The sequence below is a fragment of the Pseudorca crassidens genome, chromosome 11 (genome assembly GCF_039906515.1).
Source record: "Pseudorca crassidens isolate mPseCra1 chromosome 11, mPseCra1.hap1, whole genome shotgun sequence".
In the NCBI taxonomy this organism is placed as follows: Eukaryota; Metazoa; Chordata; class Mammalia; order Artiodactyla; family Delphinidae; genus Pseudorca; species Pseudorca crassidens.
In genome coordinates, this window is record NC_090306.1 from 44,749,959 (window position 1) to 44,777,481 (window position 27,523).

Sequence of the window (27,523 nt, forward strand, 5' to 3'; positions counted from 1 at the left end):
CAGGGTCAATATCACATCCATCGCTGCACCCTTGGCGAAGCCTTATCTGTATTTGCTTAAAAACCAAACTGTTTAGGATGGCACTCAATGCTCCCAAGCCATTGAGTGATCTGCACACCCAGCCTCATCTCCCACGCTGGTCAGACTCTTTTCCTCCTCTTAGGGTGAGGTGTAGAGGAGGGCTTTGGCTTTCATTCTGAGGCACTGCGTATTTTCCAAGAGGAATGTATCCTTTTGAAATAAACACGGGCACAAAAATAAATGTACAACGATGTGGGTTCTAGTGTAGTCTGTCACCAAACTTTGTGTAGTTTGTCATAAAGTTTGTCGCAAAATTGGGAAAAACTCAAGTATTCATCAATAGGGGAAGGTTAGAGAAATTGGGTTTAATCATATTAAGGAATACTACCCAGCTTTAAAAAAAATAAATTTATTTATTTATTTGGTTTTAATTTTGGCTGCATTGGGTCTTCGTTGCTGCGTGTGGGCTTTCTCTAGTTGCGGTGAGCGGGGTCTACTCTTCGTTGCAGTACGCGGGCTTCTCATTGCAGTGGCTTCTCTTGTTGTGGAGCATGTGCTCTAGGAGCACGGCCTTCAGTAGTTGTGGCTCGTGGGCTCTAGAGCGCAGGCTCAGTAGTTGTGGCGCACAGGCTTTGTTGCTGCACGGCATGTGGGATCTTCCCGGACCAGGGATCGAACCACCAGGGCTTCACCACCAAGGAATCCCAATACTATCCAGCTTTTAAAAAGAATGAGTTAGACTTAAATGACCTGACATGAAAAGATGTCCTTGGTATATTAAATGAAGACATCAAGTTTCAAACAATATGGTACTCTGTGTGTGTGTCTTTATATATTATGTATATTCATAGAAAAAGGGTATAGAAGGTTTATACCTGGAAATTATTACTTTTCTAGAAGTTACTACTTCTAGAGAATGAATCAATAGGTATGGCAGTGTCGTGAGGATCAATCTCACTTTTTCTTTTTTCGTAATTTTTCGGCCATATCGCATGGCTTGCAGGATCTCAGCTCCCCGACCAGGGATTGAACCCGTGTCCCCTGCATTGGAGGTGAGGAGTCTTAACCGCTGGACTGCCAGGGAAGTCCCTTATTTTTGTAATTAAAAATAAGAATATATTCGGGGACATTTATCCATTTTGGGCAATGGCGCCAATACTCTTCAAGTGGGAAACAGATCCCCAGAGGAGATGAGCCATGCAGTTCTAAGGGGAGAGAGGTTCCTGGAGCCAGGAGATAGTAACACAGGGCTAGTGAGCATCAAGCTTTTAAACAAGACTTGGGCGTCCCTGGTGGCGCAGTGGTTAAAAATCCACCTGCCAATGCAGGGGACACAGGTTCGAGCCCTGGTCTGGGAAGATCCCACATGCTGCCAAGCAACTAAGCCTGTGAGTCACAACTACTGAGCCCGTGAACCACAACTTCTGAAGCCTGCACGCCTACAGCCCATGCTCTGCAACGAGAAGCCACTGCAACGAGAAGCCTGCGCACCGCAACGAAGAGTAGCCCCTGCTCGCCGCAACTAGAGAAAGTCCGCGCGCAGCAACGAAGACCCGACGCGACCAAAAATAAATAAATAAATAAAAAAGATTTTAAGCAGGACTTAAGGTTTTAGGTTAGCCTGAGAATGGTCAGAGGGGTGGATTTTAATAGTGCAGATGTGGGGTTAGGGCAAGGCCATCCTCGGCTAAGGGGAGGCCAAGAAGCTGGTTTCTTGAGTCCTCCCACCTCCCTGTTCGTGCCCTCTCCCTCTTCTTGAGCACCTCTCTTCCCTAGTCCTCCCTTCACCCCCAAACCTGCTGCATCTCTCAGTCCCTGTGGGTTACCCTTAGCTGACCGCCCTTGCAAGATGCTCTGCTGCTGTGTGGTCGGGGTGAGGAAACTGAGCACCACAGCAGGGCTCCTCAGTTAGGCATGCGTCATGAGATCGGGCTGGAGAGCTCTTGAGTGATGCTACAGAGAGTATGAGCGATATTAGGATAAATAGCAAACAAACAGTGCCTGGTAAATGTTTGGATGTTGAATGCAACCAAGAGTAGGGCTAAGATTGGAGTTAAGGACTAAGGCTCCCTAGGATTTACTGGACTTACTAGCATGGCATTCAAAGCCTTTTCAGTTGGGCCCCAAGCCACTGTTCTACAGGGCCGACTAACCCAGTAAGCACAGCAGGTACAGTGCCTGAGGCCCACAATACTTTTTTTTTTTTGCCGTACGTGGACCTATCACTGTCGTGGCCTCTCCCGTTGCGGAGCACAGGCTCTGGACGCACAGGCTCAGTGGCCAAGGCTCACGGGCCCAGCCGCTCCGCGGCACGTGGGATCTTCCCGGACCGGGGCACGAACCCGTGTCCCTTGCATCGGCAGGTGGACTCTCAACCACTGCGCCACCAGGGAAGCTCCCACAATACTTTTTAGGCCCACAAAAATGTTTCCGTTTCTTTTAAAATCAGAATACAATCATCCTGGATTATATTCGTTGTTATATCAATGCAGTTATAAAACATACTCTTTACCACTTTTTTAATGAAGGCACAAGTGCCTAGGGCTCATGAAAGCCATAATGTGGTCCTGACCTTCTAGCTTCTACATTCACTGCGCCCCCACCCTTCAGTCCTCCTGGTTCCCTGCATCCACATGTACTGTTGTCCCTCTGCGACTTTTCTCACACTTGAGACCTTTGCTTACTGAGCTCTTCCTACCTGAGGATCCATCCTTTGAGGTCTAAGGTCAAATGTCACCAACTTTGTGAGGCGTCCCTAAATGGAAGGAATTGTTCTAAGTCATGTAGCACATCTCTGAACATCTCCAGGCTTGGCATGACTTGCTTACCTCTGTTTTCCCAGCTGAAGTATGAGTTCCACAGGGGAAGAGCCTTATTACCTCCTCATGTCTACATGTGCTTGACACAGCGTGGAGGCTAAATTGGGGGGCCAGAGGATATTTGGAGACGAGACAGTGGCTGTGACAGAACTTTTCAGATGTGTGTGATTCTTCACAGCTTGAATCAACTGATCCTCCAAACGGATCAGCTAAGGGGCATAGCAGGGGAGGAGGAACCCAGTGCAAACTTCCTTTACCAATGCCGTAAAACCTTTATTTCCAGTGGGATCTCATGTGCAATTCTCTTCTCTTTCTGGGAAAGAACTTTTCCCTTTCCCCACTCCAGGACACGTCCTGGCCACTCTCTCCTCTCCCTTTGGCTGGGCTACCCCATGGGACCTAGGAGACTTCCTGCGGCGGGGAGTTGCGTGGGAAGCAGAGGCAGCTGTGGTCCCACGGCACCCTCATGTGGTGCTGTCCAAGAAGACAGCCTGCTACTCAAGTAGGAAGCCTTCCAAGAAGGAATGAGTCCTCTGGGCAGCTGGGCTCTCTACTTCACGCAAAGCAGCCATGCGTGGTGGGGTCCAACTTGCTTGGGGAAGAGCTGACACGTACGGCAGGTCTGCTCTGTGCGGGGAGTTCACGCGAGAACCGCAGACGAGGCGTCGCGCAGTCGTGCTCCACACTACCTGCTGTCCCGGCTTCTTCAGACTTCCCAGGGCTCTCGTTAGCCTTATCTGGGTCCTAGCCTCAGGGCTGCCGATACGTGGTTGTGTGGCCTGGGGCAAATAACTTCACTTATCTGGCCTTGGTTTCATAATATGAAAATGATAGGGCTGGACTAAAACGATGATTTTCAAATTGTGCTTGCAGACTTTTAGAAAAGTTCAGGGGCTGGTGGGCAATGCCCTCACCCACCCTCATTTTCATCCGTGGCTATTTTGCTTCTGAACTACATTATACATGGAGCGCTGTAAAAAGGTTCCGGGACTTAAACCTGAGAATCACTGGCTCCACAAGTTTTCTTTCAAAACGAACATCTCAGGATACCTAAATATGGTCTCCCTCACAGCTACCTGGCCGCACTGCTCTAGGCTTTATGGAGACCAGCCAGCCAGAAATGATCAGACTGGAGGGAAGAGAGAGTGGGGAGCTGATGGCTAGTTGCCTAGTGTTCTTGTGGTGTGGTGGGAGGAGCCCAGGTTCAGGATACAGACCAGCTCCTTTACTTCTCTCTGCCTCAGCGTTCTTGTCTATAAAATGGGCACGGTGGTTCCTGTCTTTTTCACGGGACTATCGTGCAGATGAAATAAGATAAAGGATTCCTGTCAAGAAGCTTCAGGTAATGTTAGCAAGGGAGACTCTTAGACCTCTAATTCCTCTGGTAGAATATACCGTTTCACTGGATTCTGTGGGTGTTCTAGATGATGAGGGATTCAGGACGTGGCTGCAGAGGTACTTTTCTTGAAATCAGCATTGCTGCCCTGGGCTCTAGCCCAGCTGCCTCCTCTGCTTTGCAAGTCTGTTTCTAGGGCAGAAGGAGAGCTCTAGGTAACGTATTATGTGTTCTAACGGTCTCTTCCACCAACATGGAGGAAAGAAAATGGGCCCATTGTTGTTGCAAGGAGGAGGAAGGTCCTGCCTTGATTTGCATTGAGTTTGAAATCCATCTTTAAGGCCGACAGGGAACTGATGATCAGGTTCTCAAACATCAGGTTCCCCCAAATCCTGTTTCCTAAGAGGTTTGTGGGATTTCCCACAGGGGGGTGATCCAGGGCCTAGATGAAGAGCCAGTGCTGGTAGGGATCACTGGGATTGCAGGTGGCCATGGCTGGCTTTTCGTCTTTGGATGTCAGACAGGTACCAGATCCTGAGTTCCTGATGAGTTGATCCTAAAAAGATGACACAGCAAACGGTCAGCCTGGGCCTCAGACCTCTGACAGTGCTACTAGGGGGCAATGAAATAGGGGTCAGTAGACAAAAGGCAAAGGAAACCCAATGAGGCACAGAGAGGGCACTTCCAAATTCCTTTCCTTGGATGCCAGATACTCTGATGGGATGCCTTCCTGAGTTTCCACCTGTGCATGGTACCAATTCTCCACCCCCAGCTTTAGCATGAATGGCTGGAACAGAGGAAGGCAGGACCATGGGCTAACTGAAAAAGGCTTTCAGGACCACCCCCAACTCCAGATGGCCAGTCTCAAAGACCTGGGCCACTGCTGCCCACCCGCACCTTCTGCCTTTGATCGTGTTCAGACTCCTCCCTTCCCTGTAGCTCCAAGGTTAGGCTCCTCTTTCCCCAAGCCGAGGACTGGGGATTGGGGTGGAGTGGGGTGTGGAGGCTCACTGGGGGCTGCTGGTTTGGGCCCAATCCTGTAGAAGTTACATCGTTTATCCCGAGGCAGTGTGGTGTAATGGAAAGAACCCATGCTTTCGAGTCAGATTTATCTGGATCAGAACCCCAGGCCCACCATTTACTAGTGAAGGGTCTTGGGCCAGTCACAAACTTGCTGAGCTTCGGCTGGCCCATCTCTAGTGGTGGGGACACCCCCTACTTGGAAGATTAACCAAACCAATGTATGTGAGTGCACAGCCTTGTGCCCGGCACACAGAGGCCAGGCAGGAACCACAAGTGACTCTTCAACTTCATCTACTTGTGTTCAGCCTATAAATACGTGAGCTATGACACAGCTGGTCCTGGACCATAACCCCGACCCCATCTTTTTTTTTTTTTTTTTTTTTTAGTATGTGGGCCTCTCACTGCTGTGGCCTCTCCCATTGCGGAGCACAGGCTCCGGACGCGCAGGCTCAGTGGCCATGGCTCACGGGCCCAGCCGCTCCGCGGCATGTGGGATCTTCCCGGACCGGGGCACGAACCCGTGTCCCCTGCATCGGCAGGCGGACTCTCAACCACTGCGCCACCGGGGAAGCCCCCGACCCCATCTTTATATCAGGCAGAACCAGCCATCACCAAACCTTACTTAGGCCCTGAGAACCCTGCCTGTGACCAAGCCCACATTCTCCATACTTCCTATTGTACATTGTCCGGATCCACCCCGTAGTATCTCAGGCAGAAGATGCAGAAGGAAGGGAGGGGGCAGTTGTGGTCTCAGGCTCTTGATTCTGAGCTTTCTGGGCCGCTGACTCACCTGGGTGAATTTCCATTCCTCATCCTCGGGCACCTGGCTATTCTTGCCCGTGAAGTGGCAGCCCCTAAGGCCCAGAGTGTCAGCACCGGCATAGAGACACAGCTGCTTCGCAATGTTGTGGCGAAGGTCCCTCTGGGTCGTGTATTCAAAGTACTAGAACACAAGATAAGAGGAGGTCCTGAGGGGCAGGCAGAGAGTTTGCCCACCATCTTCCAAAGCCAACTGCCTTGAGATGCCAACCACAGATGGCCTCCTGGGGAGGAAAGTGAGTAGGTGTCAAGGCTTTAGTAATTCATGTGCCACCGCATCTGGGTGATACTGGAATGACAGATAATAGTTACTAAAGGTTTTTTCTTTAGTTAAAAACTTAACTTAGGGACTTTCCTGGCGGTCCAGTGGTCAGGACTCCAAAAAAAAAAATTAGCCTCATTTAAAGCATTATTGGTGAAATTATGTGCTAGTTCTTTTTTGCTAATAGATTACTATTGAAAAAATGTTCATCAGTGTACCACCTAAAATCACCACGCGGGCCAGCGGTACAGGAAATTGCTCCAGTGACTTAGTCTTCATTTGAACATCCTGTTGGCATCCTGTTCAGTGGCCCATGCCACTCCTTTCCTTGTTTCAGCTGTTTTTTTTTTTTTTTTTTTTTGTGGTACGCGGGCCTCTCACTGCCGTGGCCTCTCCCGTTGCAGAGCACAGGCTCCGGACGCGCAGGCTCAGCGACCATGGCTCACGGGTCCAGCCGCTCCGCGGCATCTGGGATCTTCCCGGACCAGGGCACGAACCCGTGTCCCCTGCATCAGCAGGCGGACTCTCAACCACTGCGCCACCAGGGAAGCCCTCAACTCTGTTTCAAGTGCCTCTTACTTACCAAATGCTGGGCATTCAGGGTATATTGAGGGGCTGCGTCCAGGGAGGTTATTAGTTATTCCTCAGGGAAGAGCTGGGCATTGTAGGGCATGGGGGAAATTCCCAGGATGCCAGGTAGCTGTGAGATGTCAGTAGCTAGGTGGTTGTTTTGGGGTCACTGATGGGTGCTAGGATCATAGTGGTACCTTCTGGGTAGGGAAGGCATTGAAGATAGAAGTTGAGTGTAGCCGAGGGGCTCAAAAATTTTCCACAGTCACCCTAAAACACCATTCAGCAGCTGGCATCCTCCAGGAAGCCTCCTCTGATGAACAATCCTCCCCTGCCAGGGTGGGGAGTGTGGGAAAACAAAACCCCAACCAAAAAACAATCCTCCCCCCCAGCCCCTCTCTAGCAGCCGGCACTGCTGCCCACTCCTCTCTGGATGCCCCGGTCCACACTTAAGACCTTGTCTGTCGGTATCATGCATTCCCCCTCAGACTGGGGGCAGGGCTGGTATCTCCCCCTCTCTCTGGATCTCCCCTACCCTAGTCCTCAGGAAAGGACGATTATGAGCGGAGGAAGGGGGCCTGTGAAGAGAGAAGAGGCCCCAGAGACAGGCTCGCCTCGGGCTGGGCTCCGTACCTGGTTGCCGCCAAGGCCATGGCAGGCGTACATGATGAGGGGTTTTCCTCCATTGTTATTCTCTCCCACATCCAGGCAGTGATCCATGCCGAGGTTCTTGAGCTGCAGAATGTTGAGCAGAGAGGGGAAGCAGGGGAGCACAGTTAGGAATTTTTCGGTTTGTGGTGTGGGATCCACCTGGAATAAATGTGCACGGCTGGATTTCTCCTCTGTGACTTTCCTCCTCTGCTCATTCAGGCAGACGCCTGAAGTGAATAGTAAAGTGAGGTGCAGAGCCCAGGGGTTGGGCAAGGTCAGGGTGGGCAACCTGCCAGGTCCCTGGGAGAAGCCCTCGGCATATGGGAATGTCCTTAAGAGCAGTGGTTCTCAAAGTGTGATCCCCAGACCGTCAGCATCACCTGAAGGCTTGTTAGAAATGCAAATTTTCAGGCCCCGACCCAGTCCTCCTGAGTCAACAGCCTGCGTCTTAACAGACCTTCCTGGTGATTCTGAGGCCTGTGAGTATTTGAGAACCGCTGCTTAGGGGTTGTTTCCTCCTTACAAGGTTTTTAGCTAGCTCTAGAAGCCCAGGGTGGCCTCTCGGTCCTCCTCCCGGATAAGGGAGCGTGGAGAGTAAAAATCAGTTGTTTGTCATCCAGCTGCGGGGTCAGTGGTCCTGAACTTTTCTCCCGGGGGTTCTGTGATGATGGGCGGGCACATTGGTTCTCAGGACTCACAGCTCCGTAGAAGATGGGCTTCAGGTCAGGAACAAACATCTCTGGGTAGATGTTGTGCAGGAACCAGGAAAAGTTGCGACAGTTCAGTCGTTCCCTCAGCTGCAGTCGCTCCGAAATGTCCCCGAAGGATTTCTGTCAACCGAGCCAGCCCCCTCAGGGTCAGTTCCACAAGCCTTGACCTTCTTTTCTGGGTGGAAGCAGCCCAGAGTTTCTGGGACTACTTCCTCCCAGAGCGGGTCTCCTGTTCATTCCTGCTCAGGACCAGTTGGGCCCCACATCTAATCCCAACCCCCCTGCCTCGGCTTTGGGACCCGCACCCACAGCACCACCTGCATCTCCTGTGAACTCCCACTTTTCTCCCAGTCCTCAATTCCTAGTTTCTCAGAGTAAAGCCATTCTTCCCGTAAGAGGTTCTTCCTCCAAATCTTTTCTCCCTCCCCTCCTAAAAGATACTGGGGCTCTCCAGGCAGGGACAACAAAGTCTCCTCTCTTCATGCTCTAGCCTCCAAAATACAGCCTGGGCTCTAGCTCCCAAGGTCTGAGGGGTAAAGGCACCAGGTGGTGGAGATGCGTGGGTCTCTGTCATCATTAAGCTCCTGACCAGGGGCTGGGATTCTGCCCTTCTATTCATCTAAACACCTCCTGAGCACCCTCCCCGCTCACCTCTTGGGCCATCTTTGCTGCCTGCAGATTCCTCCTGTAGAAAATCTCCTTGTAGCTATCCATCCAGACCTCAGCCAGGCGCACTTGGTTGCGAGCAATGACACTGATGCCCTTGGGGAAGGTGTGAGGGCTCTTGGTACGGAACACGTGGCCGACCACAGAGCAGGGGATGATCTCCAGTTGGCCCCCGCACTGCCACACCTGCCGTAAGAGGATATGGGATGGGAATTTCAGGGGGTGGGTGGGAAAACCTCCCCCGCAAGCAGCTCTGTTCCATTCCCAGGGTGCCAGACCCCAGGTCCACGGACTCAGGGAAATGCTGCGCTGCGCTCTCTCGCTGGAAAAAAAGACACTGACCAGGCTTCTTCCCAGGCCATAACTACACAATCTCTGGCTCTCTGATGTTGGTTCACTCTGATTAAAGCAAACAGAAATTTGCAGGGTCCTGAGGTTACCAGGGCCCACTTTGGAGAAAAGCCACTTGGCGAATTTTATGTGCATCTCCCTACTGTGAGCTCTGGACACCTGGCTTTTTTTTTTTTTTTTTGCGGTACACGGGCCTCTCACTGTCGTGGCCTCTCCCGTTGCGGAGCACAGGCTCCGGACGCGCAGGCTGAGCGGCCATGGCTCACAGGCCCAGCCGCTCCGCGGCATGTGGGATCTTCCCGGACCGGGGCACGAACCCACGTCCCCTGCATCGGCAGGCGGACTCGCAACCACTGCGCCACCAGGGAAGCCCCACCTGGCTTTTTGACCTGGAAATGTGATTTTATCAGCTCACGCAGGTGTTACTGGAAACTCAAGCTCCTCCAAATCGAGATCAACTTGTGACCTAATCAAAGCATCAATTCATTAATTAATAGCTACCATCAGGTGGCTTGTGGTCACCTGGACCTTCGGCACACTAGCTTCCTTGCAGAGAGACTGAACACAGGTCAGAGGCTCATGGACGAGCCTAGGATCAGAACCATGGGAGTTATGGTGACTGAGCTGGTGACCCTCCTCTGTCAGAGGGCTGGTTTACAACATCCCTTCCACCTGCGTCTTCTCCTTTTTTCAGGTTTTAGATTGGGAGGTATGTTGTCATTCATTTTAGTATAAAAGCAACAGAAATACATAATCATAGCCATAGTAACAGCAGGTATCAATGATGTGCTTGTATGTGCCAAGCACTGTGAGAGATGACTTCATAAACAAGCTCATTCGCTTGTTAATTACTCTCCCCTGGATGGGGATCTGTGTAGATTTCATGGAGAGGCAAGCCCTTCTTCCAACCTAATCCTGATTTTCCTTATTCCTGAAATCCCTCGGTTCTGGGGCCCACCAGAATTTGGCCATCATCTTCTCCTACGGTTATGAAGGGCTTGCTGAACAGAGGGGGAGGAAAACTCCTAAGGCTACCAAGGCGTGAGGTCTCTGACCTGGAAAGCAGAGCCTGATTTTTCCAGAAAAAGGATAGTGACTGCTTACTGACCTGTTCCACCTTCACCCTAACCCTTTTCCAACAGACATCATGAAAGATGTCACCAGTCCCCAGATGTCTGGTTCCTATTACCTCTATTACCCCTTCCCTCTGAGGAGTTCTGCCCAGTAATTTGTTCTCAAGTTGTCCAATCCGACTCCCAAGCCCCTACTGCCATGGACAGGGAGGGGGCAGAGGGAAGGTGGGGCCATGACGGGAAACAGCCACCCTTCCAAGTTCAGCTGAAGAACTGATATCCCTGGCACTGCCTAAGAGACAGGTTCTCAGGCCGTCCCCTGGGCCGTTGTGGTTCCCCCGCGAAGCCCTCTTCACTCTCACCCGGAAGGACATTTCCACGTTCTCCCCTCCCCAGATCTCCATCTGATTATCATAGGTACCGATGTGCTCAAAGTAGGACTTGGAGATGGAGAAGAGGCCACCAGCAAACGTCGGGGATCTGGAGAGACAGAGGGAGAAGCATGTGCATCTTCTGGGGGGAAGAGGGGCCAGAACCTGGCGTGGAAAGCTGTGAACTCACCGATGACGCCTCCTGAACTCCCTCCCTCCTCCTTTCCTCTCACCTGGGATATGCAGCCCCTCTTCCACTAGCTTATGCACTTAGCAAATGTTTATTGAGCTTTTATTATGTTCTCTTCACCTTCTAAGATCAGGTTGAGGAGAGACGTAATTATCATTACTCTCTTCTAAAAGGCATTCATTCACTCATTCATTCCACCAAGGCTGTGTTACACACGGGCTTCCAGGGCCTGTGCTACGTGTTAGTCGTACAGAGTAAAGAGAGACAGATCTTGTCCTCTGAGAGCTCAGTGTAGTAGCTGAGGGAAAAGCCACAATCGTTTGCTTTTTGGCAGCAAAGTTCCTAAAGCACAGTAGATACGCGGTTATCAGAAGCTATGTGAAATTGTTTTTGGACATCGGTGCTCCCAGAAACAGAGTAGGAAGCGGGGTGAAATTAAGCTCAACTTGAACTACAGGGAGCATCTGGGGGCTACAACAAGATTCTGGCTTTCAGACAAAGGCAGGGAGGCACAGACCCATGTTTAGATTAATTGACAAAAACATCTAGAACTTAGATACCACGTTGCTCATGAGAGGGGCTGGGCTAAGGGCTGGAGGCGGGGGTGGCAGACAGGGCAGGAGTGCACAGAGATCATTAGCTGTTGGCCTCTGTGCCACGCCAGGCTGGCTTGGATGGGGCTTTGCTGCCCTCAGTGGGTGGCTCCATGTGGCACAACCATGCAGAAACCTTCTCTGTCAGCCCAGAACCGGTCAAGGTGCTTCACACACAGCAGGGGCTCAATCAGTGTTCACTGGACTGACTGGTCAAGGCTATTACCCAGGACCTTGGCGTTACCCTATGGCTGTTGTCGTCACCCTGAAGTTGGCTCCTGCAGCCACTTTCTGGAAGGAATTTCGGTTGGGAAACCCTCAAGCTCAGGCAAGCTTTCTGTCACTGGTTGTGGCCTCTCCCAGGGGTTCTAAGCCAGCCCAAGTAAGGCCAGGAAAGCCTCAGAGAGTCCTGGGATTCTAGATGAACATTCTGGAACTAACCTGCTGCTTCCTTTTTTAAAAAATAATTTTATTTATTTATTTGTTTTTGGCTGCATTGGGTCTTCGTTGCTGTGTGCGGGCTTTCTCTAGTTGTGACGAGCGGGGGCTACTCTTTGTGGCAGTGCGTGGGGCTTCTCATTGCGGTGGCTTCTTTTGTTTCAGAGCACGGGCTCTAGGTGCACAGACTTCAGCAGTTGTGGCACATGGGCTCAGTGGTTGTGGCTCGTGGGCTCTAGAGCACAGGCTCAGTAGTTGTGGCGCACAGGCTTAGCTGCTCCGCGGCATGTGGGATCTTCCTGGACCAGGGATCGAACCCGTGTCCCCTGCATTGGCAGGTGGATTCTTAACCACTGTGCCACCGGGGAAGTCCCTAACCTGCTACTTCTTCAGGGTTCCCCCAACCTGGGCCTGTCTCTTGGCTTTGAGAGGTCCCTCTGACCAAGAAGCCACTGACAAATTATCTCTGAGGATAAACTCTACACGGGGAACTTCGCTGCAGACCCACAACCAACAGGCAACCTCTGGAAACACTCTGCATTTCCTGGCCTGCTTCTCAGGGTCCCCTGGGCCCTCACCTCTCCTCCTGGCCTCCCGTTGACTTTGGGAATGGAGGAAGGGAGGGTGCTGCCTGCAGGCCTCCTGGTGGGTCCTATGCAAGTGCCTCAGGCAAGCCCTGCACACCACCAGGGCATTTGGACCAGGGAGCAAATTAATTCCTCAAACACTGGAGCTTTGTCTTCCAGCTGTATGGTCCTCGGACATCAGAGCGGGGGACGTCAGTGATGGGTGGGGGCCAGGTGCCCTGTCCCTGACTGTGCCACTGTGTGCCTGGCCCCCAGCTTGGGGGAAGGGGGTTTTGTTGATGTACATCTCAAACAAAAGACATCTATGAATCAAGCAGAGGGTCTATAGGGAGTTCTAATTTCTTTTCTCTCTCCTGCCTTCTCCTTTCCCCTCTGCCCCTTCTAAAGGACACAGAGCGGCTGGCTGTTCAGGACCGTGGGATTCCTTCCCGTGGCCCACCCGAGCCCTCCCTACTGAGGCTCTGGGCAGCATTTCTTAGGATTTGGGCATGTGCATGGGTAGAAAGCCTTCCCTTTTATCTCTGCTCACCGTATCCCCAAACTCTGCTTCCCTCCATCCCTGGTATATATATTTTGTTGACCCTTCAGTTTCCTGACCAGTATAGGAAAGCAATGGCACAGATGATCCGGAAGCAGAGGGTAGCTGAGACGGTTTAGCTGAGACGTCTGTGGTCTCTAACAACACCAACAGGCAATCTGGAGAGGGAGGGGCAGGGTGGGTGCGTGAGGGGAAGGCAAACCCAGCTGGGCAGCAAACAATGGATACACTTTCAAGCATCTGCCCTCTAGCTCAGGGGCTGGCAGACTGTGGCCTGTGGGCCAAAGCTGGCCTGGCTTTCTAAGGTTCTGGCAAAGAATGGTTTTTACATTTTGAAAGGGTTATTTTTTGTAGCTGGCAAAACCTAAAATATCTGCTATCTAGCCCTCTGCCCGAAAAAGTTCAGGGCAACTGCAACACACTGTAAACGGCAGGACATTTGTCTATTTTCCTTTAATACGTTCTCAGTCTCTTCAAAGACGGTGACCTGGGTGCACACACCACCCCCTCTTATTATAATGGCTATTTTACAGTGGCCTCTACCCTCCATCTCTCTGAAAGCAGCAGTCACACCCTTCTACATGTAGGGAGGAATAAATGGGATAAGGTGTGGAAAGCCCTTAGCCCAGGGCCTGGCACACAGAAGGTGGTGAGTGAGAGCCAGCTGCTATGGTGAGAGGTAGGACAGAGCCATGATGGGGACACGGGCTTGGGGCCAGATTGGCGGGATGGGCATCCTGGGTCCACTGCTTTCTAGTGTATAGTCTGAGGCCAGCTGTCCATCACCAGGAGCCTCAGTTCTCACCTGCAAAGCAGGCTGATCACAGTACCTACCGCATAGGGGATGACGATTAAAGGCTAATCACAGTACCTACCGCATAGGGGATGACGATTAAAGGCTAATCACAGTACCTACCGCATAGGGGATGACGATTAAAGGCTAATCACAGTACCTACCGCATAGGGGATGACGATTAAAGGCTAATCACAGTACCTACCGCATAGGGGATGACGATTAAAGGCTAATCACAGTACCTACCGCATAGGGGATGACGATTAAAGGCTAATCACAGTACCTACCGCATAGGGGATGATGATTCAATATGTCAAGTGCTTCACAGAGCACCTCATAAATGCTGACCTGAGATGGCCCAGGTCCCCGGGACCATGGAGACCAGGATGTGGGCCCACCAGGCTTCAGTACTTACTTGATGGGGTAGGTCTCATCCTTGCGCCTCTGCTTCTCATGTGAAGGTATGGTCTCCCAGCCGAAAGTCAAGCTCCAGTCAAAGTTGCCACGACTCTGGACTCGGCCCCTCTGGACAGGCTTGGAGAACTCAAAAGTGTTCAGGTCGATAGTGACAATGTTGGGGCTCACCACCACCGTCTCGTCCTCGGCGATGCGAGCCAGGAGGGGCTCCAGCCAGCCATGGAAGCACTCACCTGCAGGTCGGCACCAGGAGACGTCAGTCAGGGTCCTGCCCACAGCTGAGCCCGTGCCCCCCACCAGCGGGGAGCCCCAGGATGACAAGCGCTCACTCCCTAGCTGTGGACAGGGAAGCACGTGCAAGCTCCACGGCCACAGAGAGTGGACAGAGATCTCCCAGGACCCTCCTACACCTGCCCTCTCCCCCCAAAAGAGGCAGAGGTGGCTTTGGAGGGGAGAATGGAGGTCTCAGGGGAGTAACATGGTGGACCCAAAGGCACAGGGAAGGCCCTGGAGGGGTGTCTTCAGGGTCTGTAGCCTATCCACTCAGTCGGCCCTCCCCACCCAAGTGTGGGTTTCACAGGGGGGTGTCCCCTCTCCCAGGGATCTCTGCACCTCACGCTTCAGCTCCAGTTGGAGAATAATCATCCCTTGGGGATTTTCGAGGAACTGCGTGTATGACTTGATTTAGCCTTCATTTTGTTGGTGAGTAAGGTTGGCATCCTCACCCCACTTAACAGAAGAGAAAACTGAGGCCTGGTTAGTGGCAGGGCCAGGACGCAAATCTAGGGCTTCTGACTCCAAGGCTATAGCTTCTCAGAATTTGTATCACTGCTTTTAGGGAACATTTCTTTCCCTGACAATGGTGGGGAAGTGTTTTGCTTTGGGGCAAGAAGCAGGCCTTCCTGGCCCCATGTGGCCCTGCAGGAAAGTGCCAACCAGTGCCCAGTGGCGACAGGAGGCGTCTCCGGGGGCTGAGCTCAGAGTAAGGTTCAGATGGTGGCGGGAGAGAGGAACGTCTGGGGCTCCAGAACGCACTCCCAGCAACTGCGGGGTTGCCAGTTGTTTGGGGCTGTGGGTGCCTCCTGATAGCCATCCTTGGCACTGGGGTGAGAAAGGGGTAGAAGCAGCTAGGGGAGTCCCAGGCCTGCTTCGATCCTGGGACAGCAGAGCTGAAGGTGCTCTGCTGAGGCCATGGTCCCAGCTCTTCCTTCTGCCAGGGAGGGAAGGGGGACAGAGCCAGGCCGGCCCTCTTCTACTCACAGTGGGCATCCAGGAAGGTGAGCACCTCCGCCTGGGCCACGCTGGCTCCCAGCAGCCGGGCGGTGATCAGCCCCTTCCGTTCCTCCTGCCGCACCACCTTCACCACCTGCAGCTGCTTCACGTACTGTTCCAGCTGCTCCTTCAAGTACTCTGGAAGGGACAGGGTCATTGTCGCCAGCTCACCAGTTTGTTGCAAACCTAATCCCCCATGTGCACCAAGTCTGGGCGTTCTCAGGCCTCCAGCAGGCCTGCATTTTAACCCTCCCGCCCACACTGCATTGAGCAACTCCACAGAAGCCCAAGGTCGGGGGTGGTGGTGGAAGGACGAGGTCCCCTGTGTGGTCCCACTGCACGTGGTCGCCTTGCCAGGACATTCCACCGGCTCTGTTGGGCCCATCCTGTGTCTGCGTACTGGGGCACCTTCTCTAATGTCTGAGACAGGACCTCAGAGTTGTTTCTTTGGTCTCAAATCAAGTGTCAACTTCTGACAAAGGCTCTCAGATGCCCCTCTTGGTCTCTGCACCCTCTCAGCCCCCATCTTTTCAGAGCTAGGCCTTGGGCCTCCCCTCCTTTCCACACCTGCAGGTTGTGGCAGTCATTTCTCCCTGTCTGAGTCCCTGTCTCCCAGGCTCTTCAGAGTAAGTCTGACAGGTAGAGCGGACACAAGTATTGATTTCCGGCTTCTGGGGCAGCAGCAAGAAGTCTTACTCTAATCCTCTTTTTTAAAACATAAATTTATTTATTTATTTTTGGCTGCATTGGATCTTCGTTGCTGCGCGTGGGGTTTCTCTAGTTGTGGCGAGTGGGGGCTGCTGTTCATTGCGGCGCGTGGGCTTCTCATTGTGGTGGCTTCTCTCGTTGCGGAGCACAGGCTCTAGGTGCGCGGGCTTCAGTAGTTGTGGTTCGTGGGCTCAGCAGTTGTGGCTCGCAGGCTCTAGAGCTCAGGCTTCAGTAGTTGCGGTGCATGGGCTTAGTTGCTCCGCGGCATGTGGGATCTTCCCGGACCAGGGCTCGAACCTGTGTCCCCTGCATTGGCAGGCAGATTTTTAACCACTGCGCCACCAGGGAAGTCCCTCCTCTAATCCTCTTTATTACCTCCTCTGCACATGGAATTCTTTAGGAAGATGAAAAGATGCTGAGCGGCTTTTTAATTACATTTAAAAACCATGTACCCAGCACCTCCATGAGCTAGGCACAGTGGTGTGCCTGGCCACCCAGGGAACGGGCCACGGCAGGGTAGGTGATGAGTGACCTGCTAGAGGTGGTGCAGGGCTGGGGGAGTCTCCAGGAGGGGCAACCATCCTGAATTGGAGGGGGTGGGGAAAGCGCTTTGAAGGGAAGGGTATCTGCTGAGATCTCCAGCCCCTTCTGAGAGAGGGCTCACTTCATGACTCTTGTTATTAGTCGGAAATCCTCAGAGCATTAAATATAGCCCTATTCTGAAGCAATGCACCTTGGAACGTAGTCCAGATCTTAGTGATGTTTCAGTACCTGCTGTTTTGGTTTATCTGTGCCACTGTTCTGTTCCCCGCTGTGCAGAATGGAGTTGCCTGTGGTTTCAGAAGTGGCGGGGCGGGGCGGGTGTGGCAGCTGACTGTGTCCTTTCTCTTGAGGGCTGTGGAATCGGCCCAGAGCTTAGGCCTCGCTCTCAATGCAGTGTCACACAAACTGGGGTCCGAAGTCAGTTTTGTGGAGGCGTGACTGATCTCTCGCTCTACTCGTTTTGTTTTTCTCTTTGGCCACACCGCGTAGAATGCGGGATCTTAGTTCCCCCACCAGGGATGGAACCTGGGCCCCCTGCAGTGGAAACTCGGACTCTTAAGCACTGGACTGCCAGGGAAGTCACTCTCTCTCTACTTTGACACACTCACACACACACACACACACACAGCCCAAATACCTGAGCACTACTATGTGCCACTCATGGAACTAGGTGCTTCCATGTTGACTTTTTTTTGCTGTACGCGGGCCTCTCACTGTTGTGGCCTCTCCCGTTGCGGGGCACAGGCTCTGGATGCGCAGGCTCAGCGGCCATGGCTCACGGGCCCAGCTGCTCCGTGGCATGTGGGATCTTCCTGGACCGGGGCACGAACCCGCGTCCCCTGCATCGGCAGGTGGACTCTCAACCGCTGCGCCACCAGGGAAGCCCTTAACTTTCTTGTTTAATCTTCTCTGTGAAGATTAACGCGCTATGAAATAGGCAGTACTGTCCCCCGTGTTGATGAATCAAAATTAGCCTCATTTGGCCGCTTCAGCCCAGCACTCCCTTAGCAAACACCTGTGAACACGCTGCCAGGTGCCAGCCACCATCCTGGGCAGGGAGGCCGGGGTCTGGGTCCTGCCTTCACGGAGCTCCTAGGCTCATTTTCCAAGTACAGCCCCGAGTGCTGGCTCTAACAGGGAGGTGGGAGGATCCCCGTGCGCGAGTCTCACCTTCTCGGCGCGGCTACCGGCGGACATTTCCCCTGAGAACATAACTGTGCTTACAGGAAGTTCATGGTGGTGGAGATAACCCAGGGACAAAACATCATAGGAAGTGGGTTTTGTGGTAAGAGCACGTCAAGCATTGAGCTGTGAATGTCAGGGCAGCCTGAGCTCTACAGAGCCCTTCCCCCACGCCTTCCCTCCAATCTCGGGGGGCTGGGTGGGACCTGGGAATTCTGCGCGTGAGCCTCAGGCCCTCTGATGGGGGTGCGATAGCTCTCCTAAGTCAGGCCCCTCCCTGCACCCACTGGACATAAACCCAAGAGCGGAGTGTAGCAGAGCCGAGTGTGGAAAGACAGACGGTCCCAACCGTTTTCCCTTATGTCCCCCAGACGAGACCCTCCTCGTTTAGGTTCAACACCACCCCACCCTAGCCCAGCTTCATTCCTCACGGCTGGAGTCTATGAGACTCCTGTGACCACCCCCCCCACACATGCCATACTCAGTGCCATGTCTGAAATACCATCTATATGCAGATGCTCCTGGGCCTCTTGTCCTGGCCTTGCCATCTTCACTTGGATGTCTAACAAAACCACAAACCTAACACGCCTGAAATGGCGTCGCAGATTTCTTCCCTACCTGTCCTCCCAGCCTCCCCCCATGTAAATACATGGGACCAGCATCCCTCCAGCTGCTCTAAACTAGGAATCGTGCTGGATTCTCCCCCTCACCCCCTCCACAAACAGTCCTTCAGCAAATGTGGCCAGTTCTCTCTCTCCATCCCCACCGTCACTGCAGCAATCATGTCTTGAGTGGTCTCCTGGCCTCTACTCGACACTCCTCTTCCCAATCTATTCGTGACATTGCAGCCACAGTGAGTTCTCTCTTAAAAGTATAAATCATATCATGGCACCACGGTGGTTTAAAATTGCACTTAAAAAACGAATCCAAACAGTATGATGGTTCCTCAAAAAATTAAAGAAAGAACTACCATATGATCCAGTAATTCCACTTCTGGGTATACAGCCAAAATAACTGAAAGCAGGGACTCAAAAAAATATTTGTACAGCCATGTTGATAGCAGCATTATTCACAATAGTCAAAAATGTGGAAACGATCCAAATGTCCATGGGTGGATGAATGAATAAACAAATGTGGTCTACACAAACAATGGGGCACTCAGCCTCAAAAAGGAAGCAAATTCTGACATGTGACAACATGGATGAACCTTGAAGACATTATGCGAAGTGAAATAAGCCAGACACAAAAGGTCACATACCGTACGATACCACCTATACAAGGTACCTCCAGTAGTCACATTCATAGACAGAAAGTGGAATGGGGGCTGCCAGGGGTTGGGGGGCTAGGGAATGGGGAGTTATTGTTTAATGGGCATAGAGTTTCGATTTGGGAAGAGGAAAGAGTTCTGGTGATGGTTTCACCACAATGAGAATGTATTTAATGCCACTGAATAGTACACTTAAAACCAGTTAAGATGGTAAATTTTATGTGTATTTCACCACACACATTCAAAAATCTAAACACTACACTACTGCTTAAAAAGGTCTCGTGATTCAGTTCTGCTCACCTTTGTAAACTCACTTTGTATCAGTGCTGTTTCTGCTTCCTTGCTCGCTTCCCTGCAGCCATGCTGACCTTATTTTTGCCCCATTAACACACTAAGCCTCAGGGCCTTTGCGCTGGCTGTTCCCTTTGTGGGGAGCGTTCGGAGTAGCCTTTCTTGGCTACTCTGACTAAAAAAGCTGCCTAATTCCTGAGTAGCCCATCACCTGCATTCTTATTTTTCTTCTAATTTAATTTCTTCATAGCACTTATTATTATCTGCAATTATTTATTTTCTGTCTTTCCCATTAAAAAAGTAAGCTCTAAAAAGACAGACACCTTGTTCAACTGTTCACTGTTATACCCCTGGAGCCTGCCCAGGGTCTGGTGCTCAGTAGGTACTGATAAATACTTATTAAGCACATCAGTGAACCGCCTTTATTTATGCTTCTCTTGTGGACTCTCCCTCTCCACTTTGGCTGCTGAAAAATCTAGAAAAGAGAAACAAAACAGAAAGCCCTTCTTGTAGGGAGGACTTCCTCTCTTAACTTTTCCTCTCTCGTTTTATGCTGTTTTCATTTCATGCCCATCTATACTCTAGCCAGCCTCAAATCGAACTGCAATGCGGAAATTTTTCTTGATTAATCCTTTTGCAAGGAGAACAGGAGAAAGGAACGAGTGTAACACCCTTCGGGCGTATTCTACAATCCTCCTGCCCAGATGGAACATTGAGACACTGGGCTATATTTTCGAACCCAAATCAGGACTCATTAACGGCCTCTTTCCATCTCCAAGCGTGAGGATTAAACTGGCAGGTGAAACTGACATGTGGGAATAGAATTTCTTTATGGCGAAGAAAATATTGAATGGAAACTTTCCTAAAAAATCCAGGACATAGAGTTACTACAGAGACATCTTCCTATATTATTAAACAAGGAAAGAGGTAAGAGACAGCAGTAATAAAGCAACTTTACTTGTTAGAATAGACACTGGAAGTTGTAATTCAACTAGAATTGGAAGCTTTGAATAATTCCTAACTTGCATTACTGGAGTCTCTTAGGAGTTCAGGGGGCCACGAGAGGAACTGCCACTCACTTCAGTCCTGACTGGCCAGGGGAGATGGCAGTGGGGGAAATCGTGGGCTAATCCAAAGTGCTCCCAATGTCTCCTCCCCTGCGTTTCTCACAGTGTGTTTCCTGACTTCAGGAAACACACACCTCCTCTCCTTTCCTCTCCCTGCTGATTCCTCTTCCCTTCCTACAGCCCCTCTCTCAGGCCAACCCCGTCTCCCCACTCCTCCTCTCTCCTTGGGGAACTTGCTCACAGAGGATCCTATTCATATCTCGGCTCTCTGGGTCCTTGGTAAGTGTCTGATTTCCTCCCAACCATCTAGCGAATTCCCACAGGAGGGAGGCATATGTTCTCCTACTCAGCCTCCCTGCCAAGGGCAGGGAAGGGCTTTGGACAAGGGGTTGCCGTGTCTGGGGCGTGGTAGACGGACAGTCTTGGGGGGGGGGGCAGGTTTTAGGAGCTTGTGGAACGTGCCAGACCAAGACTGGCCCTCGGTTGCTGACCTGGCCATGCAGGAGGGAAGTCTGTGCCTGGGGACGGACTGTGAAGTGGGAAAGAAAAAGTTCCCCAGCCTGGCACAGGGCCTCTTTCTGATACCCGCCCCCCAGTATCACATGCCCGTACACTTGTGGTCAAACCGTGCTGCCGGGCACCTGGATAGGAGGACAGAGAGCAAAGACATTGAATTTCAGCAGAGACACGGCCATTGTTTGTGTGTGTGCATAATGAGAGCCAGGTGATCTGATCAAATGGTCAAACGTGTGGGAAATTTTATCCCACCGTGGACTGCAGAGACTTCTGACCATGGATCTGAGGGTTTTTTCTTTCTTTGCTGAACTGAACATTGCTGAAAGTACCTCTAGAGTCCCAAAGCCCTCAAGGTAGGGTGGTTCATCCCGGGGTCCACAAATTCCCTGGAATTACAGGCACAAATGTGGGTCTGTGCACACTTGTGGCAGCTGTGCACGGTTCTAGAGAGAGGGGCATAGATTTTAACAGGTTGTCAAAGGAGGCCAGGACCCAGGAAACTAAGAATGGCTGGTTTCGGTTTTTCAGGCAGGTGATTCCGAGATGCTGGAGTTGACTGTATGAGAGAGTCCAGGGCAACAAGGGAGAGGCCACCAGAAGGAACCGGAACAGGTCGGGTGGCCCGAAAGGGGCAGGCTCTTTGCCAAGCCCATCTTACTAGGCACAGGCCACTCTGCCCTTTCAAAGCTGTCCGTGGCGGCCTGGCACTACGTCACTGGCTGGCCTCGTCAGAGGAACTGCCCAGCTGTGCCTTAGGGATGTACGCAATTCTGAGTGACAAGCTGAAACTGTTTAGAGCTTCCACCACGTGGGACTCAAGGGAAGAAGCTTCTGAGGGATGGGCCGCTCAGGGTTGTGGGGAGAAGGGTTATGAGAGAGCCCAGTTTGAGAGGAAGGGCAGCTGATACATTGGTTTCCACTCTTCACAAACAACCTGCTGCTACTGAGATTCCTCAAAGGCCATTCTCAAGCCCCAACCCTCTCCGCCAAACTCCCTGCCCTCCCTTTCCAGAAGCTAATCTCTCTGCTCCTTATCTACCAGACCCTTTCACTGCATCCCTCATACTTGCCTGCTTTTGTTTTCTAAGTGCTGCCAGGTGTCTGTCCTTCCCAGGGAAATGTGAGCTCCCTGAACAAATGGACCAACAGTGCCCATACTCAGCTTCTCCTCGCACTGCCCTCCGCGGCCCTAGTCCTCTTACCCAGAGGGCAGGAGGGGGCTGGGGGAGAGGAGGGGGCGTCAGCAGCTCCACTGGAGGGGCCGCACAGTTCCTGCCCTCGATACGGGAGCATGGGCACAGGAAGCCAACCCGGGAGAGCCCCAGCCCCCACGCGCCACCTGGGAGGAGGGCTCAGCTCCTGGAGGACTCCAGTCTACCGATGCATGGATCCCGCAGTCCCTTTCCTAGTTCTGGCCTCGGCATCCCATGCTCAAGTGATTTATGAACTTCCTCTCTGGACTCGGGGTCCTCTTCCTCTCTTCCTGACAATTACCCTCCCCAAAGCTGCCATCCTTCTGAGATAAGGTCACCCTCCAGCTTAAGCACCTTCAATGATACCTCGTTTTATTTTCCCCCCCAGATAAATACTTTTAGCACGGCATGGATTTCATTCACAAACACACAGCACAAACACACTGATGTTTTTTTCCGGAAGTTCTCTCTTCCGGGACTGCCTTTCAATACCTCTTCTCTCCCTAAACACTCGGGCTTTCAGGCGCCGCTCTAACCTGGCCTCCATGGTGGACGGCCCCAGCCATGCCACACAGAAATAACACCTCCCATAGTGTCTTGCTCCCATACAAAGAATAAAATGAAACTAATGCACACGGAGCTCTTACGCAAGACTTAAGTACTCTGTAGCGCATGAATGATCTAATTTACCACCTATCTCTGAGCCCTCGGCCACCACTGTCTTCATTTTTAGAGGAGGGGACTGAGGTTCAGAGAGGCTAAGTGTCTCGCCCAAGGTCACAGAGCTAGGAAGAGTCAGAGCTGGGACTTGAGTTCCTGGGTGTCAGACTCTCAAGTCCATGCCCTTTCACGTCTGTTGGGGTGTGTTACAGGCCACACCATTGTGGTTGGTGCTATTAGCAGTCATCTGACTACGGGAGCTGTTAGCCTACTCAGGACAAGAGGTCTCATTTGTCATTTGTCTTTTCTTTTGGCCACATGGCACGTGGGATCTTAGTTCCCCGACCAGGGATCGAACCTGGGCCCCCTGCATTGGAAGCGTGGAGTCTTACCCACTGGACCGCCAGGGAAGTCCCTCACTTGTCATTTTTCATACTATCCCCTATGCCTAAGTCAGTGCCAGGCACAAAGTACTCTGTAGATGTTTCTGGAATTGCTTTGAATGGTGGAAGTTTGGCAAGCAACCTCACTTGTCTATTACCAACTATAGCAAAGGGCTTCTGAGGTGGAATCTTCAAGAGCAAGGGAATGGTCCGTCAGGTAGGAAACAGAGGGAAGGCCGTCCCCACCCTCTGCCCTGCCCTGACCTCTCCTGGCATTTCTAACTTGGGGTTGGGCTTGGTAGCTCTAAGGGAGTCCTTGAAGCCAGAACTGCTAAGCTTTTGGAGCTCTTGGGGTAAAATGTGAACGAAGCTTGGGCTCTAGAAATGCGGTCTACCTGCCCCCTGGCCCCCATCTGCCTTCTTCCTGCTCCCAGCCTCTATGATGAGCTGTGATGCCAGACAACAGGCCATGAGGCAGTGCCTGCTCCCTCAGGAGCACCTGCCCGCTTTCACAGAATACCAGGGGAGACCCCAGGCCTCTCCTTGGGGGGCCCCCTAGCCTCACCTTCTGTGCTGGCGTCATCCACCAGAATGATCTCCTTCAGCAGGACGGCTGGGGTGGTGTGCAGGACACTGTACACCGTCCGCAGCAGCGTGGACCAGGCCTCGTTGTGGAACACAATGATGACGCTGGTGGCAGGCAGTGGGGGGCAGCGCCGGAACTTCTGGTTGACACATCTGCAAGGATGAACGTGTAGATACAGCTCTCCAGGTCCCTGGGAGTTCCGGGGGCAGGGAGGGCTCGGTCCACAGATTCCGATAACCATCCTTTGCTCCTTGGATCCCCCAGCCTCCATTCCCCATTGGAGCTGGTAATAGCTGCTCCCTGTTTCCAGCTTTCCCACCATTTGCCACCTACTCTGAGCCTCTGCACAGGTCCTAACCAAGCCACTCCAAAACCTGTCTTCCCCAGAGCTGGCTCGGTGCCCCAGCGGTGATGCCGAGGGCATCCCCCTCACTTCTCTCATCTGCTCTAGCAGTTCCCAGGGCTGACTCTCTCTTCCTCAGTGATATGTGTGATGCATAAAGTGTAATCCAACCCAGAGGTCCCAGAGAGGAAGTAATAAAAGGCAACTCTGACATCTGAGAAAAGTGACTACAATTTCCATACTCAATAAGAGGAAAAGGCTTTTCTCTTTATAATGTACAGTTTCTCTCTAATCCATTTCCTCATGAATTCCCTGGAATCTGATACTATTATCACAAACAATTTCCTGTGACCTTTTCTCTATCCTCATCCACTCCAGCCACTCTGTGGCACTTGGCCACACTGCCACCATCTCTGACACGCCATCTCGGCTGGGGGCAGGAATGTGTGAATGCTGGATCTCAAGGAGTCATGTGGCCTAATGACGTTTTTTTTTAAATCATTATAGTTTTTAAAAATATATATTTATTTTATTCATTTATTTTGTTGCGACAGGTCTTAGTTGCGGCTTGTGGGCTCCTTAGTTGTGGCACATGGGCTCCTTGGTTGCAGTAGGTGGGCTCCTTAGTGGTGGCATGCGAACTCTTAGTTCTTAGAGAGAAACTGTACATTGTGTGGCATACATTTGGGATCTAGTTCTTAGTGTGGCGTGCATGTGGGATCTAGTTCCCTGACCAGGGATCAAACCCAGGCCCCCTGCATTGGGAGCATGGAGTCTTAACCACTGCGCCACCAGGGAAGTCCCTTGATGCCCTTTCTTAACCCCCTCTGCTGATCAGAGAGATTTCTCAGCAGCCTTCCAGAGGAGACCCCCAGACTTCCTCCACTGGCTGCCCTCACACCCACTGCCCTTCCTTGCTAGGAGCCCTAATAACTTGGGGTGGTTCCATGTTCTAGGCCTCCAATACTAGGTCCTAGTCTGAGGAACCCCAGGTTCGAAGTCCTAAAGAATCATGAACTCGAGGACGGGAACTGCCATGTGAGAAAAGGCCAAAAAGGGTATTACTCTTGAGTTGGGAATGACAAAGTGTACATGAGAAAGACACAAAATCTTTGATGTGAGAACAGTATGAACACAGACTGAAGTGGCTACGGCTCAAAGATCTAAGAACTGGTTCACTGCCTGGGATTGAAAGTACAAACAGCTTCAAATAAAGATTGGAATGAATTCTTGGCCCTGTGAGTCTTCACTGAAAGAAACCAGGAGGTGTGGGGATAATCCTGACCACCAGGGCTGCTGTTGGGAAATGCCCTTGGCCAAGAGCTCAGCAGCGGAGTCCTGCAGTCTCTGGGGCAGGCCTCAGCATGGGGCAAGGCCACCGAATATGTGGCCTGCAGTCAGGCCTTCCCAGTTACCCCTAGGCCACGTCTGGTCCCAGCCTGGACAGAGGTCCTTTTTCTGTACCCTGTCACCTTCACAATTGTGTGTCACTCTCACAGGTCTCCCTGAGCCTCTGGCCTGACCATAATACGAACCCCACACAAAATCTCTGACGTGAGGATACAAAATCTTTTTGTATCAAAAGATACAAAATTTTTTGTGCCCTGGGATAAGGGCAATTGATTAGGAAAAGTGAAGGCTTAGAGAAAATCCTTGCCCATACTCAAAAATCCCTGTCAGCCCTTTACCTGGTCCTCAGCCCGTGGCCGTGGCCGCACCAGCCACACCTTTGGCAGAGCCCTGGCCTCACCCCAGGACACGGCGCTACTTACTCAGGGGGTTGGGTGTCCGGGCCCAGGGCCCTCTGCAGGGAGATGCGGTCGCTGGCAAAGGCATTGAAGCAGTGCTTCTTATAGCCCTCTTTCTTTTCCTGCGTCTCCTGGGGCGTCCACTGTTTCTTCTGAAATGCTTTCCCATCTGCCCCAGGGCCATTGGGGTCCTGTGGTGGCCGTTCCCAGAGGGGCTTCAGCTCAGCTGGGGCATAGAACTCGGGGAGGCAGGTCCGGTTTGTGGAGGCCAGTGTCTGCTGGGGCTCCGGAGCCCTGATCTGGAACCTGGGCATCGAATCCCTAAGGTTGTGCACGGCCCCCAGCATGAGGTCCAGGACGTGATCCTTCTGGCTCACCAAGGATTTCAGCCATGGTTTCTCTGTGGCCTGCTCCCTGCCGCTTACATCCCTCTGCAGGATGAAGAGGAAGAGCACGAAGGCGCTGCCCACCATGGCCAGGCGCACGGCCATGTGGCGTCTGCGGAGCAGCCTCATCCTCTGGAACCAGTGGAAACCCCGGCTGGGTCAGCTCCAAGCGCTGGCCCGGCCCTGTAAATAGCCTGATGGGTTGTGGTGGCCACACCCTGGGGCCTCGGCCTGAGAAGGGGGGATGAGAGAGAGAAATGACCCAAGGCAGTGGTGGGGAGGGAGTCGGGGGATTCGGGGTTTGTGTCCAGGCTCTGCTGCTGAATGGTTACATCACCTTAGCCCAGCCACGTCACTTTCCTGCACCTAAATTTCCTCCATCCAGAAAAAGGAAAATGGACTCTGTTTCTTTTCTGCCCTAAGATTCTGACATTCATGGATCTAGAGTAATTGGAACACTGAAACTCTACATGAAGAGATTTAATCAACTTAACCACTTTGAGAAACAATTTGGCATTCTCTAGAAAAATTTAAAACGTACATACCCTATGACCCCACAATTCCTCTCCTGGTTTTATATCCCAGATAAACTCTGGCACACGTATGCCAGGAGGCATGCACAAGAACGTTTCTAGCAGCACTGACGAAAAAGGCAAAAATCAGAAACAATCCAAATGTCTGTCAGCATTATAATGAATAAATAGCGTGAAACATCCACGGCACAGAGGACTGCACAGCAGTGACAAAGAATGAGCCACTTCTACATGCCACAACTTGGATGCAATGTTGAGTGAAAAAAATCAGCACATAGACTAAAATTGTAACAATACAGAGAAGATTAGCATGGCCCCTGTGCAAGGATGACACGCAAATCTGTGAAACGTTCCATATTTTTTGCAGCACTATTTACAACAGCCAGGACATGGAAGCAACCTAAGTGTCCATCGACAGATGAATGGATAAAGGAGATGTGGCACATTTATACAATGGAATATTACTCAGTCATAAAAAGAAATGAAACTGAGTTATTTGTAGTGAGGTGGATGGACCTAGAGTCTGTCATACAGAGTGAAGCAAGTCAGAAAGAGAAAAACAAATACCGTACGCTAACACATGTATATGGAATCTAAACAAACAAATAAAAAAGGTT

At 51.8% G+C, this 27,523-nt stretch overlaps 1 protein-coding gene and 1 non-coding gene across 3 annotated transcripts in view; one reads left to right on the forward strand and one right to left on the reverse strand.

Annotated features, from left to right (window-relative positions):
- Positions 1 to 3,092: 3,092 nt before the first annotated feature.
- GALNT6 (polypeptide N-acetylgalactosaminyltransferase 6) overlaps positions 3,093 to 27,523 on the reverse strand; it is a 35,289-nt gene continuing 10,858 nt past the window's right edge. For both annotated transcript variants that reach the window (XM_067696572.1, XM_067696573.1), the window contains 10 exons: positions 26,012 to 26,604; positions 23,876 to 24,048; positions 15,489 to 15,638; positions 14,227 to 14,461; positions 10,664 to 10,781; positions 8,863 to 9,063; positions 8,200 to 8,331; positions 7,484 to 7,585; positions 5,990 to 6,142; positions 3,093 to 4,732 (listed from right to left, as the gene is read on the reverse strand). In XM_067696572.1, coding sequence (XP_067552673.1) covers positions 4,619 to 4,732; positions 5,990 to 6,142; positions 7,484 to 7,585; positions 8,200 to 8,331; positions 8,863 to 9,063; positions 10,664 to 10,781; positions 14,227 to 14,461; positions 15,489 to 15,638; positions 23,876 to 24,048; positions 26,012 to 26,502 — 1,869 coding nt within the window. In that variant the 5' untranslated portion in view covers positions 26,503 to 26,604 and the 3' untranslated portion in view covers positions 3,093 to 4,618. The remainder of the gene's footprint in view (positions 4,733 to 5,989; positions 6,143 to 7,483; positions 7,586 to 8,199; positions 8,332 to 8,862; positions 9,064 to 10,663; positions 10,782 to 14,226; positions 14,462 to 15,488; positions 15,639 to 23,875; positions 24,049 to 26,011; positions 26,605 to 27,523) is intronic.
- LOC137203105 (U6 spliceosomal RNA) lies at positions 27,164 to 27,268 on the forward strand. The gene has a single exon (XR_010932936.1). It is a non-coding gene; the product is annotated as a U6 spliceosomal RNA (small nuclear RNA).